The following is a 22,616-nucleotide window of genomic DNA, read 5'->3' on the forward strand; positions in this document are numbered from 1 at the left end:
TTACATTTATTTCAAGCTCCAACCAGATTCAGAGGTTAAATGATACCCGCAGGGTACAGTACTTGTCATTCGTGGACCCAGAGGTCCCTACAACAAACAACAGTACACTACTTATATGCTACTTGTAAAATCCGAGAAAATTTTGAAGGGACCTGAAGTAAATTCGCTGCTGAATAAACTGAAATTTGTGCAGTTGGGAGGGTTATGACGGCCAGCGTACTTCTTGAGGAGGATCTCCGAGGCCCCTTTGCTGAACATGCGGTAGCTGCCGTCAGCGTTCTTCAGCACCGTGCTCATGGACTTCCTGACCGAGTTGAAGGTGTAGACCTTGTACAGCTTCTCCTCGGGGATCTCGTTGCGGATGGCTTGGTAGTCTCTCTTCAGATCCAAGGCAAACCCCAGCAAGGCACATTCAGTCTTGTTCCCCACCTGTCTCGGCAGCCCGCCCTCCTTCTCGGGAGACTGGGGAGACCAAAAAAACGGGCGAATGCATTTACACGGGCATCCATTTTACTCAGATCAGACTGCATCAAACCGCATGGTTCAAGCCTGCACAGATCTGGCGAAGGTAAGACTCTGGGTGAAAATGAAAGTTACTGCTGTCCAAGACTCTGTGCCCCTCCCCTACCTAATTCTGTGTTGTGATGAACCACAGTTTCTGTTAATGGACAATTACCTGCCATTTATCAAATTCTGTAAGCAATGACAGAAAAGTTTTAAAGCCATCTGTCATTTTGACAGACAAAATCTGGACTTTCAATGGTGTTCAACTACCAGTGTTAAAAATAAATTTCATAGGAATTCATCAAAATCAAAACTTATGAATGCTACAGAAATGTTAAGCTCACTGCACTCACTCACTTCTTCAGTTTAGAGGGGTTACCATTTGTAAAACATACCTTTATCACCTTGTCTTTCTGGCGGTACTCCGACATTAATGAAACAATGACTTGCCAATCTATGAAGACGATAGTGGACAAAACTTCTTGACAGATGATGTTGAAACCTGCCTGTCACTGTGACGGATGAAAATTCCTGCCAGCAAGGCTGTTTCTTCTCTATGAGAGAACCAGCACCGCTCTGCTGCTTAAACATAGGACCCCTGCTCACCATGATCTTGGTAGTGTAGGCGCAGTTGACGCCGATCCCCACGATCAGCAGGTCCATGATGCTGCCGGGGATGAGCTCTGGCTCAGGCACCTTCCTGTAGTGCTTCTCCGCCACGTACGCCTGCACCACCGTCATCCTGTTCATGGTCAGGGTTCCAGTTTTATCGGAGCAGATGGCCGTGGCGTTGCCCATGGTCTCACAGGCGTCCAGATGCCTTACTAAATTGTTGTCTTTCATCATTTTCTGAAAGAGGCAAACAGAAGAGGAAACGGCGTGAGTCAAAAGCAAGTTTCACAGTTTAATGGACAGTGACTGTTCTGTTGTGCTTACATGTTAAAATAGAAACTTTGCACAGTGTCTATTTTAAAAAATGCCACTTGGAAAGAAACAGTTGTTGAGTCAGTAAAATGGAAACCACACGTTTGACTGTGCAAAAGAAAACCTGTCACTTTGTCCATGCAAAATAAGTGGGCAGCCAGTGTCAGTGTTGCGGAGGGGTCACCTACTTTGACAGAGTATGCCAGTGAGATGGTGACAGCGAGCGGGAGCCCCTCAGGCACGGCCACCACGAGCACGGTGACGCCGATGATGAAGAACTTGACAAAGAACTGGATGTAGATGGGGGTGCAGTCCTTGACCCACGGGAGGCCCTGGAACCAGAAGGTGTCGACCACGAAGAGGACCACCAGGATGATGACCGTGATGGCTGACATCACCAGACCTGGCCAGGACAAACACAAACAGGGGGAGAAGAGGAAAAAAAAAGTCAGTTATTTCCACAGTCTGAGAGCAGGAAGAACTCACGGAACGGCAGCAGAAGGCCATGCCCCCTCTCACCTGCTTTGCCGATCTGCACTGCTAGTTTGGTCAGCTTCCCTTGAAGAACAGATTTCTCCTTCTTTGGCAAGTTGGCTTTCCTCTTTTCTCGCTCGCCGCCCTCCTCGCTGTTCAGAGGCTGCATCTCTACGGCGGCTCCATCCTGGGCCTTAGCTGCGGAGAGGGGAGAAGGACGACAACGCTGATGAGAGCAGCACAGACGCTAATGCTAAAGGAAGGCAGACAATTGCATAATTGCTAGAGAGAGGGAAGAGGGAAAGAAGACAGATGCTAACTCAGACTCCGACTGCGAAGGAAAGAAGAGACTGATGCTAATGCTAAGACGACATGGATGCCAATGATTCCCATGACTTGATTTGATTCCAATGTTTAGAACAGGGGAGACAGATACGAATGCTAATACCAACAGATAAGAGAGGCGGTGGGCCCTAACAATGACGATAAGAGATAAGGCACCAGTGCTGTGGGGAAGATGGCAGAGGAAAGAATAAACTAAAGCTGAAGATAAGGAAGACAGATACTATGCTAAGATGCTATGCTAACTCTGAGGAGAGTGCAAACAGGCGCTGCCTCTGCTGTTGAAAAGGGGAGACAGATGCTATTGGCTACAGTGTAGGAGAAGGTTACTAAATGGCACAGGAGAGTGCAGATGGATGCTAATGCTACAAATAGGAAGGAAAGACTCAAATGGCTGGCAGGTTTAGCTGAGGACAATGCAGACATTTGTTAATGCTAACAATGAGGAGAGGGGGCAGATGCTAACTCTAATGCTGAAGAGAGGGGAAATGGGGGAAGGGAGAGTCCGCTTACATTAAAATGACTCTCTCCACTCACAACATGGTTACAATGTGTGGAAAACCACATTAGATGGAAACAAGCTCAAATGCCAAAACAGAGAATGCTTGTAAACAAATGTTCAGACTGGTAACTGATCGCCGCATCTTGACTAAATACAATACTGGGAATTAGTATCACATTTCACCCCGAATTGAGCTGCCAAGAGTCTTGTGTTACTGGATATTGTACTTAGCCACGTTTATTTCTACAGAAAATGGGGAAAAAATGCAAGCTCTAATTAATGATCTCTTTCACCTACCTGTCAAAACCCTGCCCTTACCCTCCCTCAGTTTGTTAGAGTGCAAAGAAGAACCCAAAAAGCATAAATCTAAAGCAATTGTAATGGTCCCAGCAAAGGCCATTTAAAGGTTGAGAACTTGCGCGATTCCTAAAAACGACACACAAGCGCACTGCGAGTGACCCTGATGTGCCTTACGTGAGGACTTGCTGGGACTGATACACAACAACAACTTTGGCAATCAGGGAATCTCATGGTGCGTCATCACCCCCTCACTCGGCAATGCTTTCAGAGCCACACAGTGCTGCCCACCTGTCACTGACGCTGCCCTATACGGTTACAAAGCACTTAACTGTAACTCCAGGTCACACAAAGTCACCAACTGTTTCCTTAAAGCTGCACAGCGATTCATCCCCGCTTATCATGCTTGTATTGTGTTTGTAATGGTGTCCTGATGCTGTCTGGTGTGAATTTATGGGCTTGCGCTTGTGTCTTGTGCTTTTTTCTCTTTCTAACACCACAGAGAGAGGAGGGGCTACAGTCTGAATTTTTCAGCTGTCAGAGAAGGGAAGGGGTTATAGCGCCAGGCATGGAGCTCCCAACACGGTGGGCTTGTTCGAGCAGGTCACCTAGGCAACACAAAGCCTGGTTTCCCCCCCCGCCTCACAGAGACAGTCATTCCCCCCCCACTCCACACACCGACACAAAACATTGGTCCCTCTCCTCTGTGTTAATCCAGCGGGGCGCAGCGGTAACTGCTCTTACTGTGGTGTCTGTGATGGGGCGGGGGGCGGGGGGCGGGGGCTGTGTGCCGCGGTGGCGTGCTCTGCAGCACTCTGCACTTACACGGCCCGTAATCCCAGTCTGAGGATTAATGCTCATTCCTGGCAGAGAATCTGTGCATGGGATTGCTGCTGCGCCGCCGACCGCGTGCGCTCTGGCAAACACGCGGGCGCCCTGTCGCCGCCCCGGACCCTCCCCAAACGCAGGGGGGCGCACTGAGTTTCCGGCTGCGCTCCAGCTTCCTGTGAGGCCTCACACCTGAGCTCTGCTTCCCAGACGACTTTAATCTCTGTGCGCAGTCAAGCGTCCCATCAGAGATCCCTCTCAGTCAAGCTTTGCGTGTCAGCTCCGTCTCATGGTGTGACCTCATACTTGAGCTTCATCTCATCATGCGACTTCGTATCTGGGCTCCACCTTAACATATTACCTCACACCTGAGCTCCACCTCAGCTTATGACTTCATATCTGAGCCCCATCTCGGTGTATGACTTCATAGCTGAGCGCCACCTCTCAGTCAGGCTTCATACCTGAGCTCAGGAGGCCATTAGAGAATAAGGGGGGGTAAAGCAGCTGCTCTTCCCCCATGCTTAATCTCCTCACTAATCACCATAACTGGATTCACGAGCACCTGCTGCTCCTACACTGCACAAAGGCCATATGGGCTGCAGGAACACACTGGCCCATGCTGCAGCAACACAGGACCGTACACACCCAGCCATACATACTACAGCAACAGCAACACAGGACCGTACACACCCAGCCATACATACCACAGCAACAGCAACACAGGACCGTACACACCCAGCCATACATACTACAGCAACAGCAACACAGGACCGTACACACCCAGCCATACATACCACAGCAACACACGGGACCATACACACCCAGCCATACATACCACAGCAACACACAGGACCATACACACCCAGCCATACATACTACAGCAACACAGGACCATACACACCCAGCCATACATACCACAGCAACACAGGACCATACACACCCAGCCATACATACTACAGCAACACACGGGACCATACACACTCAGCCATACATACTACAGCAACACAGGACCATACACACCCAGCCATACATACCACAGCAACACACAGGACCATACACACCCAGCCATACATACTACAGCAACACACAGGACCATACACACCCAGCTATACATACCACAGCAACACACAGGACCATACACACCCAGCTATACATACCACAGCAACACACAGGACCATACACACCCAGCCATACATACTACAGCAACAGCAACACACAGGACCACACACACCCAGCCATACATACCACAGCAACACACAGGACCATACACACCCAGCCATACATACTACAGCAACACACAGGACCATACACACCCAGCCATACATACCACAGCAACACACAGGACCATACACACCCAGCCATACATACTACAGCAACAGCAACACAGGACCATACACACCCAGCCATACATACTACAGCAACAGCAACACACAGGACCATACACACCCAGCCATACATACCACAGCAACAGCAACACACAGGACCATACACACCCAGCCATACATACTACAGCAACAGCAACACAGGACCATACACACCCAGCCATACATACCACAGCAACAGCAACACAGGACCATACACACCCAGCCATACATACCACAGCAACAGCAACACAGGACCATACACACCCAGCCATACATACCACAGCAACAGCAACACACAGGACCATACACACCCAGCCATACATACTACAGCAACAGCAACACAGGACCATACACACCCAGCCATACATACCACAGCAACAGCAACACAGGACCATACACACCCAGCCATACATACCACAGCAACAGCAACACAGGACCATACACACCCAGCCATACATACCACAGCAACACACAGGACCATACACACCCAGCCATACATACCACAGCAACACACAGGACCATACACACACAGCCATACATACCACAGCAACACACAGGACCATACACACCCAGCCATACATACCACAGCAACACACAGGACCATACACACCCAGCCATACATACTACAGCGACACACAGGACCATACACACCCAGCCATACATACTACAGCAACACACAGGACCATACACACCCAGCCATACATACTACAGCAACACACAGGACCATACACACCCAGCCATACATACTACAGCAACAGCAACACACAGGACCATACACACCCAGCCATACATACTACAGCAACAGCAACACACAGGACCATACACACCCAGCCATACATACTACAGCAACACACAGGACCACACACACCCAGCTATACATACTACAGCAACACACAGGACCATACACACCCAGCCATACATACCACAGCAACAGCAACACAGGACCATACACACCCAGCCATACATACCACAGCAACACACAGGACCATACACACCCAGCCATACATACCACAGCAACACACAGGACCATACACACACAGCCATACATACCACAGCAACACACAGGACCATACACACCCAGCCATACATACCACAGCAACAGCAACACAGGACCATACACACACAGCCATACATACCACAGCAACACAGAACCATACACACCCAACCATACATACTACAGCAACAGCAACACACAGGACCATACACACCCAACCATACATACCACAGCAACAGCAACACACAGGACCATAGACACCCAGCCATACATACTACAGCAACACACAGGACCATATACACCCAGCCATACATACCACAGCAACACACAGGACCATACACACCCAACCATACATACTACAGCAACAGCAACACACAGGACCATACACACCCAACCATACATACCACAGCAACAGCAACACACAGGACCATACACACCCAACCATACATACCACAGCAACAGCAACACACAGGACCATACACACCCAGCCATACATACCACAGCAACAGCAACACACAGGACCATACACACCCAGTCATACATACTACAGCAACAGCAACACACAGGACCATACACACCCAGCCATACATACTACAGCAACAGCAACACACAGGACCATACACACCCAGCCATACATACTACAGCAACAGCAACACACAGGACCATACACACACAGCCATACATACCACAGCAACAGCAACACACAGGACCATACACACCCAGCCATGCATACCACAGCAACACACAGGACCATACACACCCAGCCATACATACTACAGCGACACACAGGACCATACACACCCAACCATACATACTACAGCAACAGCAACACACAGGACCATACACACCCAGCCATACATACTACAGCAACAGCAACACACAGGACCATACACACCCAGCCATACATACTACAGCGACACACAGGACCACACACACCCAGCCATACATACCACAGCAACACACAGGACCATACACACCCAGCCATACATACTACAGCAACAGCAACACACAGGACCATACACACCCAGCCATACATACCACAGCAACACACAGGACCACACACACCCAGCCATACATACTACAGCAACACACGGGACCATACACACCCAACCATACATACCACAGCAACACAGGACCATACACACCCAGCCATACATACTACAGCAACACAGGACCATACACACCCAGCCATACATACTACAGCAACACAGGACCATACACACCCAGCCATACCCACTGCAGGAACTCACAGACCCATACACACACTGGAAACACACTAGGCACACTAGTAGCACATTGGCCAACACCGGGCAGCAATGGAAATGGGAGTTAAAAAATAGCCCTGTGACTAGAGGTGTATAAATTAAATCCCTGGGCTGGCTCTGGCTTTTGAACCCCTGATCAAGGTACTAACCCTGAGTCATGAATTGCCTCAGGAAACGCCTGGCAGGCTGGGTACAGGGAGGGTGGGGAATGCAGGATATGCAGAAAGGCTTCCTCTAAGCTAGCATAACGTGACGTAACCGAGGCCGGTGGACTCACCTTTCTTACGGCTTTCAGCAGATCCGTCCTCCTTTTTTTCTGCAGGGAGAGAGAGAGAGACAGAGAAACAGAGAGAGACAGACAGACAGAGAGAGAGAGACTGTGCTCAGTAACTTGTCTGTTAGTCACCATTATGCAAGCGGTGTGTCTGCAGCTCTGCAGCCTAAACACATTTCCACTTATGTAAATGTTCCATTTGATTTAATACGAAGAGAGTCAGCCCTTGGAATCTTGGTCAGGTCACAAAGGGGGGGGACGTGAGCTCATGCTGCCAGGGCCTCGCTCCCCGCGGTCCGAGCGCAGACACCGGAGCCGCCAGACGTCCGTCCAAACCCGGCAGAGCCGTGACGACGCCCGCACACCTGCGCGCTCCATCTCCTCGCACGGCGGACGCGGCTTGCTGCTTGAGGAATGCCACGGCTGACATCACTCCCGTCTCTTTAATTAAACCGATTCCCGCTCATCTCATCTGAGAGAATCATTCCTCTGGCACCGGGGCGATTCACGCGGACGCGGCACAGCACGGCGGAACTGCTGCTCACATTCGGCTGAACACAAGCCTCCCTCCCGATCGCGCGTGGGGGGGTGGGCGGCCGAAACACCTCCAGGTGTTAGCCCGCTACAGAAAGGACAGCAGTGAAATAACGCTGATGCTCAGTACCTGCTGCGTAGTCCAGTCACTAATTCTGCCCCGGCTTCAACACTCCTACAAGGTGTGGAATAACTTACCATTTTTTACCTTACATCAGGCATTGAGGCAATCATTTCCCATGCCTCTATTTTGAGGAGGATGTTGTGACAGTGAAGGCTATTTATTCCCGTATGCTGAAAAAGCTCTCTGTGGTTGGTGTGGCAGAAGGAAACTTTAAAGTAATATTCCAAAGAGAAACACAAATGAATTTTATGCTGTTTAGTCAAGCTGTATAGTCTAACGAAAATCACCTGTTATGATCTGTTTAGGATAAACTTCAACAGAAAGGATGTACGTGGAGACTCTGAACAAGCTTGACTGGCGAAGGCAACCAGTCACTCTAATTATGATTCTCTCTCCAGCTGGACGAAAGAGATTCAAGACCTTGGATATCTTTGCTGAAAAATATATACCTAAAAAAATCCTTCCAATGTTAACTATACTGACGGTATGAGAACATTTGCTCAATTTAGAATTTTTCGGTATAATATTGCTTTAAGGGATTTGGGTCACCTCCTCAGAGCCATTTCTAAGGAGAGAGAGAGAGAGCACCCAACCTCATTCAGCTGCAAATACAGGCTACTGAAGACAATGCCCCTCTTTCTCTGGCTTCAGCTTCATCATCAAGCTACAGCTTCACTGGCAGCAAAGCACTTTGCTTCAATATGGTGACTACTAAAAAAGCGGTTTCAGCTTTAATAAATACTGCCAGAAGTACAAGCTCAATCACTTTCCTGTGCCACAGACAGACTGAAGGTCTGGTTACCCCCCAGAGAGCTCAAGATGAACCAGGGCATCCAGGCATTTCATAAGCCAATAATAAAAAGGTTCTGTCTGCTTCCCTGACTAAATCTTCTCAATAATTACAGTCATGTCGCTCATTACTTCCTGGCAGGCTTGGCAGGACATTCTTTACATTGGTTCATAAAAAAAAAAAAAAATCACAAAACTACCGAGAAATGGCCATCGATGTCAAATGTTAAAACTGTACAAACCAAAACATAGGCCTTTATGTTTCAATGTTGGGCACCAAACTCCACGGAGCGAAACATTTGGCAGCTCGCTCTCACATTTGGACGGACTGCCCGCAGCACTGAGTAACTGGAAGCAGTCTGCTTCAGAATGTGCGTTCTATTTTAACTGTCTCTGCTGGTGCAGGGTGGTTAGCTTGACATGCAGCGATGATGAAACTACCATTTCATCATTGTGGAGAAACATGTTGCTGAAACCGAAACAGATTTTTCCCACTAGAGATCCCAACGCTTTTGCCTTTCTTGTAATGTTACATAATGTTTCCATTTTGCCACTATGATTTAAGTAGTTTGCAAACATTGTAGGTATTGGTACAACTGTGCCCCCATTAATGAAAACACAGCTAAATTAGAGAATGTGTATGGGGCCTGCATCTGGCTGGACAGTAATCTTTTTAAAATGGAGGTGAGCCTGCCATTGAAAGTCTGTTTACTGAATCCAGCGTTATGCATTTTGTCATTTTAATCTTTCAGTGAACAAAGGTAAATGAAAATTGATTGTTTATAAAAGTCAGCCATTTTTAGTAAAGTCCCCTGTCTACCATCTGTAAGCCTTTTTTTAAAATTATTCCCAATTAATGACACCTGGTTACATGATGTGATGCAAACAAGTTACTACAAACACTGGACGAAAAATAAAAATCAAGAGTGACATTACACATTGAACTCTCTGACCAGATATAACCGCCTCCATATCGATCAGCTGAGATGAAACTGGTGAGATCTGCTCTCCCAGAAAGCCAGGCACTCTCACTTGAATGATTCAGTGATGCTGCCATGGCAGATGGTACAATTGCTTGTGTAGTGAAAAAAAAAAAAAAAAAATCTCATGTGAACCCAGTTTTGATCATTACACTGTACATCCTTTTAAAGACATAAACATGCAATCCGTGAGCCCTTTTATGATGGCAAAGGTACAGACCAATGTAATTTCTTTGTATCTTAAATGACTGTGTTAAGAAAACTCAAAGCCAGAAGAAATGGCATAAAAAAATCCTCCAGAACAATTCATAAAATGGACCACATGAACGAGACTTCTGATACTCCTAGCCCCTAGTCTTGGAATGGAGCTACTCTGCTAGACACAACCCTTCCCCTGCGGTTGACTTTATACTACCACAATGGTATCGAACCATACAAACCACCATAACTACTATAATGAAACAGTCTTTCTCTTCTGCTGACTGCACTTTGACATAGCCAAGTGAGAAGCATGCAGTGTGTACGGACAGAACTGATCTAAGCCTCTACATACTTTTCTTCTCCTTCTTCTTCTCCTTCTCCTTCTTCTTCTCCTCCTTTTCCTCGTCATCGTCCTCCTCCTCTCCAGCCCCAAGCAGGGTGAAGATTATTCCAGTTTGAGAGTTCACGCCCACAGCAGTGACCACCATCTTCCCAGAGCCCTCCATCACGTGGGTACCTGGAGGCAAAAAGGAGGGGGTGATTCTACAGGCAGCCCACACACGCTGGACCATAAACCAGCTGTGGTTCACACCACAATACACCATGCTGTCGCTAACCTCTGCATGTATGATGGGTAAATGAGGACCTAAACATTCCCACATCCTACCTCACTGCTCCATGGCACACTGACTATCGCTTAATGTCTCATGTACCACTCATATATATGTAACGTCTATTCCCACGTATTTCCAGATGTTTATCCCAAGGGGTCAGGGAATAATTTAGCAGTATTTCCCCATTCAGTCTCATTTCCCTCTGGAAACACCGCTCTGTAAGACAATCCGTGACAATCTAATTGTAAAAGGCGCTACGCTGAATCAAAGCTGATTGAACGGCGATTAAAAAGCAGGTTAATTTCCCCCTTTAAATGTGAAGTGCGGAGCAGCAGTGAGGCGCGCAGAGAGAGGCCGCAGGCTGTCCAATAACATCTGCGGCAAACTGAGTGGAGCGCGGGAGGCTCGCGACCGCGTCCCTTTCCGGCGCGCTGAACCGGCCTCGCTGCTGGCGTGGCTGCTTTCCTGCCACGGCATTCGTCAGGAGCCTCGTTCTGCCCTCTCCTCTCGGGCGACGGATCCACTCGGCGTGAGCGAGGGCTCTTTAAACGCGGCGGGCAGGAGCGGGTTGCGGGGAGGGGGGGGCTTAAGTCTTCGCTTCTGAAGAGGGAACATCTCCATACGTAGGGATCTGACTAAGAAAGTGCCTTTTATCACAGGATCAACTCGGTTCCGCACAGTGGGATTAGCGACGGCTCACAAGGGCTCGGCCGCCTGAAGCGCGGCCTCAGCACTGCTTCTCCCTGATTGGTGCCTGCTGCTATTAGCACAACGCACACGCATATAAAAAAATACTGCTCGCTCGAACACTCTGAGCTTGGATCAGGGTCAGCCTTTATTGAAGGCGGTATTAAAATGACGGCAAATTGGATATGTAAAAATCAAAAGTACGAGTAGCGAGCTACCCTCATTAGCCCAAACTGGCGGCGCATTATTGCCCGGGAACACGGCAACCGCAGAAATGCACGGAACGATCCGTCGTGATTGGCAGTGAATGAGAGGCATCGAGCCGTGAGAGGCCCCCCCGCACCTGACAACAGCATGGGGTCCTTATCCAGCGTCTTCTTGACATGGTCAGACTCCCCCGTGAGAGAGCTCTCATCGATTTTGAGATCGTTCCCTTGAATCAGCACACCGTCAGCGGGCAGGAGGTCACCTGGAAACACAGACACAAGTTTAAATCTAAATCGATACACAAATCACGCCTTATGGGCTGCCCGAGGGCTGCCTGGCTCCCCCGAATTTCAGACAGAACAATACCCTAAGCTCGGGTGCGTCTCATCCCGCTGAAAAATGTATGTCTAAACACCAAATAAAAACACTTCAGAAGATGACTGAAAGTCTTTAAGCACAGGTTCTGAGATCGCTGACACTACATCGGGTTAATGGGAGTGAACACTGGAGAAACTGTAGGGGTTTTACCATATTTTACTTGTGCGATATCCCCGACGACTATCTCAGCCACGGGGATCTGGATGACCTGCCCGCCTCGGACCACGGTAAACTTCTGCTCTTGTTCGATGCGGCTCTGCAGCCCGCGGAACTGCTTCTCCTTGCTCCAGTCGTTGAAGGCCGTCACCAGCACCACGCAGATGACTGACAGGAGGATGGCGGCGCCCTCGATCCAGCCCGCCTCCGCCTCCCCCTCGTCCTCCACGCCCCCGGCCGCCCTTCCGCAATCTGCCCCAGACAGTGAGAGTGCGTCAGCAGCCTGCGCCGACAGCTGTGCGCTCTCGCATACACCTCACACAGACACACTGCTAATGCTGTGCGCTCTCACATACACCTCACACAGACACACTGCTAATGCTGTGCGCGCTCGCATACGCTAATGCTGTGCGCTCTCACATACACCTCACGCAGACACACTGCTAATGCTGTGCGCTCTCACATACACCTCACACAGACACACTGCTAATGCTGTGCGCTCTCACATACGCCTCACACAGACACACTGCTAATGCTGTGCGCTCTCACATACACCTCACACATACACCTCACACAGACACACTGCTAATGCTGTATGCTCTCACATACACCTCACGCAGACACACTGCTAATGCTGTGCGCTCTCACATACACCTCTCACATACACCTCACACAGACACACTGCTAATGCTGTATGCTCTCACATACACCTCACGCAGACACACTGCTAATGCTGTGCGCTCTCACATACACCTCACACAGACACACTGCTAATGCTGTGCGCTCTCGCATACACCTCACGCAGACACACTGCTAATGCTGTGCGCTCTCACATACACCTCACGCAGACACACTGCTAATGCTGTGCGCTCTCGCATACACCTCACACAGACACACTGCTAATGCTGTGCGCTCTTACATACACCTCACGCAGACACACTGCTAATGCTGTGCGCTCTCGCATACACCTCACACAGACACACTGCTAATGCTGTGCGCTCTCACATACACCTCACACAGACACACTGCTAATGCTGTGCGCTCTCGCATACACCTCACACAGACACACTGCTAATGCTGTGCGCTCTCACATACACCTCACACAGACACACTGCTAATGCTGTGCGCTCTCACATACACCTCACGCAGACACACTGCTAATGCTGTGCGCTCTCACATACACCTCACGCAGCCAGTACACACTGCTAATGCTGTGCGCTCTCACATACACCTCGCGCAGACACACTGCTAATGCTGTGCACTCTCACATACACCTCACACAGACACACCGCTAATGCTGTGCACTCTCACATACACCTCACGCAGCCAGTACACACTGCTAATGCTGTGCGCTCTCACATACACCTCACACAGACACACTGCTAATGCTGTGCGCTCTCACATACACCTCACGCAGACACACTGCTAATGCTGTATGCTCTCACATACACCTCACGCAGACACACTGCTAATGCTGTGCGCTCTCACATACACCTCACGCAGACACACTGCTAATGCTGTGCGCTCTCACATACACCTCACACAGACACACTGCTAATGCTGTGCGCTCTCGCATACACCTCACACAGACACACTGCTAATGCTGTGCGCTCTTGCATATACCTCACACAGACACACCGCTAATGCTGTGCGCTCTCACATACACCTCACACAGACACACCGCTAATGCTGTGCGCTCTCACATACGCTAATGCTGTGCGCTCTCACATACGCTAATGCTGTGCGCTCTCACATTTAGCTCACAGTCACACACAAACACTCCCAATACTGTGCACTCTCACATACACCTCACATAGTCAGGACACACTCCTAATTATGTGCACTCTCACATACACCTCACACAGTCAAGACACACTCCTAATTCTGTGCACTCTCACATACACCTCACACAGTCAGTGCTTGCGACCACTATTGGGAACTTCTCATTTGTTACATGACACCTGGGATTAAATATTAATTTTGTCATTTGAAATGAAAATTGACTGGTTACAGAGCACTTACACCTTTCAAGTTTCGAATTTCCTTAATGAGCATATGATCACTGGAACAGCATTTTGACAGCAATGAAAATATTCAGTACTTCCAACAAATTATAAATTTGCTGGGGAAATGTGCACATTTTTCATTACAATAAACAACCTCATGGAGCTGGAGTAAAGCCTGAAAACTACAACGAAATCATAAAATCGAAATCATTAAAATGCTCCATCCCTGATATCCATGACAATGATGCAGTTATTGGTCTTTAGATAGATATCAGTCTTAATTTTAAATAATGCTGAACAGCTACATACTACCTCCATCTCGCTACTTAACTATGCAAGAATGCTACGCTAAGTGTCTAAATACCAGCCCCACAAATTGAATTCAATACTCATCTGCTTTAAATAATCGAAAATTGAGCTTAAACTTAAACAGGTAACAGTGAAGAACACACCACATTAGTCATGACAGGATTTTGACAAAGAAAAGATGCTTACGCTCTCTTTCAGCATCTGGAGGTCTATAAAAAGAAAGGCCTAAGGAGACTATGGCTGCCACTTCTAGAATAATTAGTGTTACATCCTGCAATGCTTCCCACACTAATTGGAGAAATGTTTTTGGCTTTTTTGGAGGTATAAAGTTCATTCCAAATGTTTCTTTTCTTTTACTGATGTCTGCAGGCTGTCCACTTAAACCTAAAAGACAAAAACAACAACAAAAAAAATCATTAGCATCATCAAGCATTGAGAAACCATACCAACAATTATTATTTTTTTTTTTTGCTTTGGTGGTCAAATCAAAACCAAAGATGCTCAGAGCTGCAGAACAAGATTCATCTGTACACAGATTAAGGCACCATTAGAATTTTGGCATCCACGAGTCCCGACTTCTGTGAACAAAAACCTTAATCCGCACTGCAAAACAGACCAGGTAAGCAATCAAGCAGAGCAAATGTACTCCGCTGTATTCTGTAATACACATTCTGTGGGGAGGGGAACAAAGCACATACTTTAATAGAATAAGACCAGAAGATCCGTGGTGCGTTATGTAAGCAGGCTTCCCAAAAAAAGAAAGGGGAAAAAAAAAAACTGAATCTCTGATTTTACTTCTAAAGCGCATCAGCATTCCGGACAGCCAGTATAATAGGCGTGCGCTCGAATGCGATAACGTAGCTGGCGTCAATGCGCTTCCTGCTTGCTCCACGCTTAACAGGGGCAGCTCTTTGCACTCCTCCTACCTCAGGGGGAAATGGGACAGGCACTGCGTCAGCAGGATGCTAACAGAAGCCCAGTGACTGACGGGGGCCATAATGGGGAAATGTGTACGGACCCCGGGACGCATCCGCCTGCCACTATAACACGGAAAACCGCGCTGTGGGTCGCTATAGGTCACGTTGATAGAGGCCTAGAAATAGGTCCGCCTGCTTAGACTTAGTTTTGTTCTCACCTTTTCTTCTTTTTAAGTTCAAGCCAGGCGTACAGTGCATTCTCATGGACAGTATGAAAGAAATGAACACTTAAATATAATGACCTGAGAATCGAACAGCTGCCGCAAACAACTGTTGTACTGAGCCCCTGCTCCTGACAATGCTCTCTCTCTTACCCCCGTCTTCACAGTTTCTCCCTGTTGTCTTCAAGTTCTCCTCCACTACTCGCCCTTTACTCTTCCTTTACTCAGGAGCTCTCCCCTGCTACTCAGACTCTTCTCCTCCCTGCCTCATCATCATCTTTCTTTCTCTCTCTCTTTCTCCCTCCCCCCTGTCTCTCTGTCTCTCTCTCTCTCTCCTCTTGTAAAACAGGACCGCAACTCTCCTGATCATTGTGAGAATGCCCCTCAGTCTGAACATTACTGCTGATTGCTTCCTTGCTGGTAGTATTAGCCTGGTGGAGCGAGAGATCTGTTCCAGAGCTGAAATGCATGGGCAGGCTGCATGAGAGGGACAGGCTGGAGAACAGACACCTGGGAAATCAATCATGTCTTCATCCTCACAGCGGCCTCAGCCACGACACTGCAACTCTCAGGTTACTGGCAAGTTAACTCTCCAAACATAATGATAATGAATAAATAAGTTATAATGACGATCATGTTGACTACCATTATCACCAGATTTTATTATTATGGCTAATTTTTGTGTCATGTTCACTAGCACACTAAACTGCACAACCTTTACGCAGGCATCTAAAAAATACAAATACTTGAACACTTGAACACAGTGTAATCGTATTTTAAAACACTCATTAAAACCTCAGAACTCATTAGACTTCATGGCAATTAATCTTTGTCAGACCTCTGAGGAGGAGAATGCCCTGGGGATGTGAGGAGTGTGGGGTGCCGTTTCAGTAATGAGGAGGAGAATGCCCTGGGGATGTGAGGAGTGTGGGGTGCTGTTTCAGTAATGAGGAGGAGAATGCCCTGGGGATGTGAGGAGTGTGGGGTGCTGTTTCAGTAATGAGGAGGAGAATGCCCTAGGGATGTGAGGAGTGTGGGGTGCTGTTTCAGTAATGAGCAGGAGAATGCCCTAGGGATGTGAGGAGTGTGGGGTGCTGTTTCAGTAATGAGGAGGAGAATGCCCTAGGGATGTGAGGAGTGTGGGGTGCTGTTTCAGTAATGAGGAGGAGAATGCTCTGGGGATGTGAGGAGTGTGGGGTGCTGTTTCAGTAATGAGGAGGAGAATGCCCTGGGGATGTGAGGAGTGTGGGGTGCAGTAATGAGCAGGAGAATGCCCTGGGGATGTGAGGAGTGTGGGGTGCCGTTTCAGTAATGAGGAGGAGAATGCCTTGGGGATGTGAGGAGTGTGGGGTGCCGTTTCAGTAATGAGGAGGAGAATGCCCTGGGGATGTGAGGAGTGTGGGGTGCAGTAATGAGGAGGAGAATGCCCTGGGGATGTGAGGAGTGTGGGGTGCCGTTTCAGTAATGAGGAGGAGAATGCCTTGGGGATGTGAGGAGTGTGGGGTGCTGTTTCAGTAATGAGGAGGAGAATGCTCTGGGGATGTGAGGAGTGTTGGGGTGCTGTTTCAGTAATGAGGAGGAGAATGCCCTGGGGATGTGAGGAGTGTGGGGTGCCGTTTCAGTAATGAGGAGGAGAATGCCCTGGGGATGTGAGGAGTGTGGGGTGCCGTTTCAGTAATGAGGAGGAGAATGCCCTGGGGATGTGAGGAGTGTGGGGTGCCGTTTCAGTAATGAGGAGGAGAATGCCCTGAGGATGTGAGGAGTGCTGGGGTGCTGTTTCAGTAATGAGGAGGAGAATGCCTTGGGGATGTGAGGACTGCTGGGGTGCTGTTTCAGTAATGAGGAGGAGAATGCTCTGGGGATGTGAGGAGTGTGGAGTGCTGTTTCAGTAATGAGGAGGAGAATGCTCTGGGGATGTGAGGAGTGTGGGGTGCCGTTTCAGTAATGAGGAGGAGAATGCTCTGGGGATGTGAGGAGTGTGGGGTGCTGTTTCAGTAATGAGGAGAAACTGAGGATGTGAGGAGGTGGTGAATGCCTTGGGGCATAAACAGACTAGAAGAGTTCCTGATGAGGCTGACAGATGAAACTGCTGCTCATGGAAGAGCTATGTCACATCCTGGTAATGAGTCAGCCTCAGAGCTGCACGCCGCAGTGGGATGGAGTCCACACAGCACAACAGAAGCCAGCCTTTCAATCACGACCGATCACCAACCCTCCGTCAGCTCCTCACTGCGCTACACTGCCTCACAACGGTCAATACGGCTCGTGTTTGACTTGGAGAATAGTGAATAGTGTTCTACAAGCCTTCTGCCGAGCCACAGAGAAACCTGCAGCAACAGCACCAGCAGAGCTGAAACCATACAAAAAAAGAGGGATGAGGCAAGCACTTTCATACCCCACTAAATCTGAGCCCATCAAAACCAACCATTGTCAAAACTAAAGATTCTAGCCTATATCTTAGGAGGCAATCACAGTGTCCAGCAGGGCCTTGCTTTAAATTATTTCATTGGCATTTACTGGCTGTTGTACCTCTTAAGCAATAACACCTGCATAACTACAATTACCATAAGCAGACAGAACTGAAGCATTAGAATTCACAGTTGGAAACCCTGCATGGGAATAAGGCCGATTTATTTAAAATCTGCACATAAGATTAAATACAAATTAAAATGAGTAATTAAGATCATTTAGATAATTACTGCCTAACAATTCCCTGTGTAAAAACACAATAAACCGACCCTCATGTATCCATATTTGTCTACTTCCTGCCTAGCAACACGAACCTCAATGCATCAGTACCACAGGATGTACAATATGGCAACCGGCAATTAAATACTTTGAAGAATGAAAGGCAGTGTGGGATTGGATACAGGGGGTGGGGGGGGTGGCAGAGGACAGGGAGCGATGTAGAACTGAAGAGGGGGGGGGGGGGGGGGGGGGGTACAGGGGCTGGGATGCTGAGTAATTGAGAAGGGACACAGGCTGTGATTCAGCGCGAGCGGGGAGGGACGGAGAGTAATTGGGAAGAAGGGAGGGGGGGATTTACTCCTGCCTCTGCCTCCCAGTGGAGATGACACTGATGACTCAGCTCTTATCTCCCAACCAAAGGCCACAGGTTTACCCTGCGCGGCGGCGCGGCTCGCTCTCGCCGCCCGCTTTGATTCCCCGCAGATGTAATGAACGGACCGAGAGCAAAAACCAATTTCGTTTATCAAACGGCTTTTCTATTTAGGGAAAATAAACAGATTATTTGGGGGGGGGGGACTACAAATAAATAATAATAAACAAACCGCCGCCAAACAACCAAACACTGTATTTACACAACTCCAGAGTCGACCACAAACTGTAGGCATCTAATCAAAAGATGTCTTCCCTTTTATGATTTATCTACCTAATAGTTATGCTTATCCCCAGTCGACCCCCACAAGTACTGCCGGCTCTCCTTGGGCTTCGGGACATGATTAGCCTCCCCCTCCCGGCTCAGAGGGGGACGAGGCAGGCATCTAAATGTGTAATGGTGTTCGCACGTGGATAACACCCCGTCCACTGCCAGCCACAGTGCTGACTGCGCGGGCATGATGCTGCATTTGCCCTTGCGAAGGCGCTGCAGCGCACTGCTCCGTTAAACGCCAGTGACCCTCCGGGTTGGGTCACGGTGCAAGGACACCTGGCGTTTACGCCGTAGCACCAGCTACAATGCGGCTGCGGGACAGGTGAAAAGCGGGGGGGATAAGCAATGGCAGAAAAACATAGGAAATGAGAGTAAAGCAAATAAATCCAGAAGAGAGCAATCATCTGCTGTTATGTGCTTTCAGGTCAGGGGGATTACACAGGTAAATCAGGCTGCTCCAGCTTGTCTGTGGGGCGCAGGCACAGGGGGAGGCGGGCTGTGTCCATCTGCCGGCTCTCCCACTGAGGGGTGAGGCTCCTTGTGATGCTTAATGCTCTGAGCTGACATTACAGAGACTGCTCTGTAAACGGGGCAGCAACAAAGGGCAACTCTAGCGGGTGCAACTGTCCCACATGGTCCTTTTCAATGTTCACAACCAAACTGTACGGTTACCTGGGTACATAATGGCACGGCTGCAGTAGGGAGCCAAGGAAATATCCTATTCAAATCCTTAGAACATCTCTGTCCAAACAGACCAGTGGTGTAGACATCCCTGGTACTAATACCTCAACACAGACTCTGTCCACTATACCACAGATCTTTCACAGTGCTCTGTATCCACAAATGGATATAGCCCGCACAACACTCTGTACGAATCAGAGGCAAAAGATACTGTGTGTTTAGAGGGTGGGAACTGAGATCTAATATTACAGCATCGCAGGCATTTTCTGCAGAGAGGAGAGTTTGAGGGAAAACGTAAAACGCTCAACACGTGAAATCAGCCTTTTTGCTTCTGTGTTCGCTGCCATGATGGATATTCTTCCTGCTTCTCTGATTTACAGTGCTGACCGAGTCTGAGTCTGCCTAATCCTGAATATTAAAAACAGTGCCAGCGTTCAGAAGAATAGGAGGAACAAATCTACAATCAGACCTGGTAAATGAGAGCACAGGCATGGTAAGCTGATCTCCCACAGAAGCTGCCCTCCATGTGCTCCTGTAAATTTCACCTGGGCTGTACAGAAACATGCAATAGCGTAAAACAATGATGTGAAATTACCCAGTAACCCTTTTCAGAAACACTTTCAAAGATTACATATATTTTTTTGGTCTCAGTTGACTTTAGACTACAGTATAACACCTTTGGCCTCTTCATCAAATGGTATTTACAGAGACGTGAAAACATTTACACAGAATCCTGGGCTGCCAGACAGGATAAAATTCATGCAGCACAGAAAAGCAAATCCTTTCCTTTTTTTCCTTTTTTCCAAATGCACATTATCAGAGCTGTGATTCCCTCAGAAAAGGTCACTCAGCCCAGGCAGCAGAGCACTCTTTTTTAGTATATGGTAGTACTCATGCAATCATAGCTAAAGATAAGGCACAAACCTTTAGCTCGTACTGTGAATAAATAAGCACTACCATGTACTGAAGAAATTAGAAAAAAAAACTGCTGCCTGATATGAATGCAGAGGTTTTCAAAGCCCGGCAATCACTATTTGAGTCTAACATACCAATTTACACATAAGTGAAACAGAGTGTGACGGTTCAAAGAAAAATCGATATTGCCTGTTCCCGGCAGGGGCCTCTCTGGTCCACAGGGCACCAGGGTTTATCGAAGACACAGAAACCAGACGCAGTGGGGCATGAAACACCCTCAACAGGACAGTTACAATGACTGTGCCAGGGCTGCATGAATTTCTGCACCCCTGATTGGACCAGACTGGCTGGAAATGTACCTGTTACAGCCTCAACAAGGAATTGCCCTGGGTCTACAGCAGCAAGGACCTGCTGGCCTGTGAAGTTTCTCCAATGGAAAACACACCCACGTTATTGACAGACTGCCGGAAATGTCAAGACTTGTTCAGGAATGTCATCAGAAACACACCGCAAAAACACTGACCAAATAGTGTGGTTTTCTGCATCATCTATCAAACTTGCAGCTTGGCTTGGATGCAACCTATATGATTTAGGTTTAATCATGAAATAAGCTACATACTAGAGGGTTAACATTTTACAAACACACTGTATTCAGCATAATAATAAATGTATGATGGTTGTAATTGTATTACGTACACAGTCATCTAAAACACTTTCTGTGTATTATTACAGCAGATATTTGCATGAGAATAGTTGGTCATTGACTTGTACTTATTTAATGTATTCATCACTGGTGAAACAGATTTACTCCTCACTATCAGCCAGGAGGTACAAATCCAATGAACAGTCATTAAAGGGAGGAAAACTGACTACACTGAAGGCTTTCTGTCATATTTCTATATTCACTTGTTCAATTTAAATGCATAAGGCTAAGGTGCCCAAATGCATTTTGCAGCCATTTAGGTAGCTCCCAATCCTGGCAAACAACTATCTTGGCATGTTTCATATGCAGCCTAATAACCTCTGTGCAAACAAGGAAACTGTACAGTACACTCGTGCTTAACAAAATGAGAGTATTTTTTAAAGAGGATGTTGGCTAAAAGTCAGTGTTCTGCATACACCCAAATGCAAAGAACAAGACAAGCTATGTAATGTGTAATTTTTCTGGCATTACCAAAATTCTGTCAGACAGGAAATGGTTGTGTGACCACTGTCACTGCTGGGAAAAGGTGCAACCAATTTCTGAGCTCGGGCCATAGGGCTAAAAGCCAGCACCTTGCCAACTGAGCCACTCAGCACCCTGTCAGACAGGAAATGCTTACCAGAGAGTCACCATGCCTACACATAATAAGCACTCAATCAATGCAATTCAATTACCATCTTCCAAAAGGAGCGTCAAATGAATGAGGCATTGACAGAAATCTTTTGAGATGCAACGCGTTTTTGAAATTGCATAATTTTATGGCTGATGCTCATTTAACGGAGGTACCTCATCTAAAAATTTAAATTTCATGCTTTATGACATTTATCAAGTTCTGAAAAATTGGACATCTTCCTGTAAGCCTAGAATCAACCCCTCCTCCTCCATTCAATGACGCAAGCCACCTTATGACCGGTTAGAGATTTCATCCGAGTGAGCAGAGAAATACAAAACCCTGCCAGAAAAGAAGCTGCTTTTCCCCCCAGATAGCTCTCTGATCTCTTAAAACACCAATAATCACACAGTAAAACTTGCGCG

The 22,616-nt window shown here is 47.9% G+C and overlaps 1 protein-coding gene across 4 annotated transcripts in view; it reads right to left on the reverse strand.

Annotated features, from left to right (window-relative positions):
- LOC118770107 (plasma membrane calcium-transporting ATPase 1) overlaps nt 1–22,616 on the reverse strand; it is a 55,681-nt gene that overhangs the window by 11,395 nt on the left and 21,670 nt on the right. For all 4 annotated transcript variants that reach the window (XM_036517537.1, XM_036517536.1, XM_036517539.1 and 1 more), the window contains 9 exons: nt 14,940–15,137; nt 12,433–12,690; nt 12,041–12,166; nt 10,749–10,913; nt 7,772–7,810; nt 1,948–2,100; nt 1,617–1,831; nt 1,111–1,353; nt 221–462 (listed from right to left, as the gene is read on the reverse strand). In XM_036517537.1, coding sequence (XP_036373430.1) covers nt 221–462; nt 1,111–1,353; nt 1,617–1,831; nt 1,948–2,100; nt 7,772–7,810; nt 10,749–10,913; nt 12,041–12,166; nt 12,433–12,690; nt 14,940–15,137 — 1,639 coding nt within the window. The remainder of the gene's footprint in view (nt 1–220; nt 463–1,110; nt 1,354–1,616; nt 1,832–1,947; nt 2,101–7,771; nt 7,811–10,748; nt 10,914–12,040; nt 12,167–12,432; nt 12,691–14,939; nt 15,138–22,616) is intronic.

This window comes from Megalops cyprinoides, chromosome 23 (assembly GCF_013368585.1).
Source record: "Megalops cyprinoides isolate fMegCyp1 chromosome 23, fMegCyp1.pri, whole genome shotgun sequence".
NCBI classification, from domain to species: Eukaryota; Metazoa; Chordata; class Actinopteri; order Elopiformes; family Megalopidae; genus Megalops; species Megalops cyprinoides.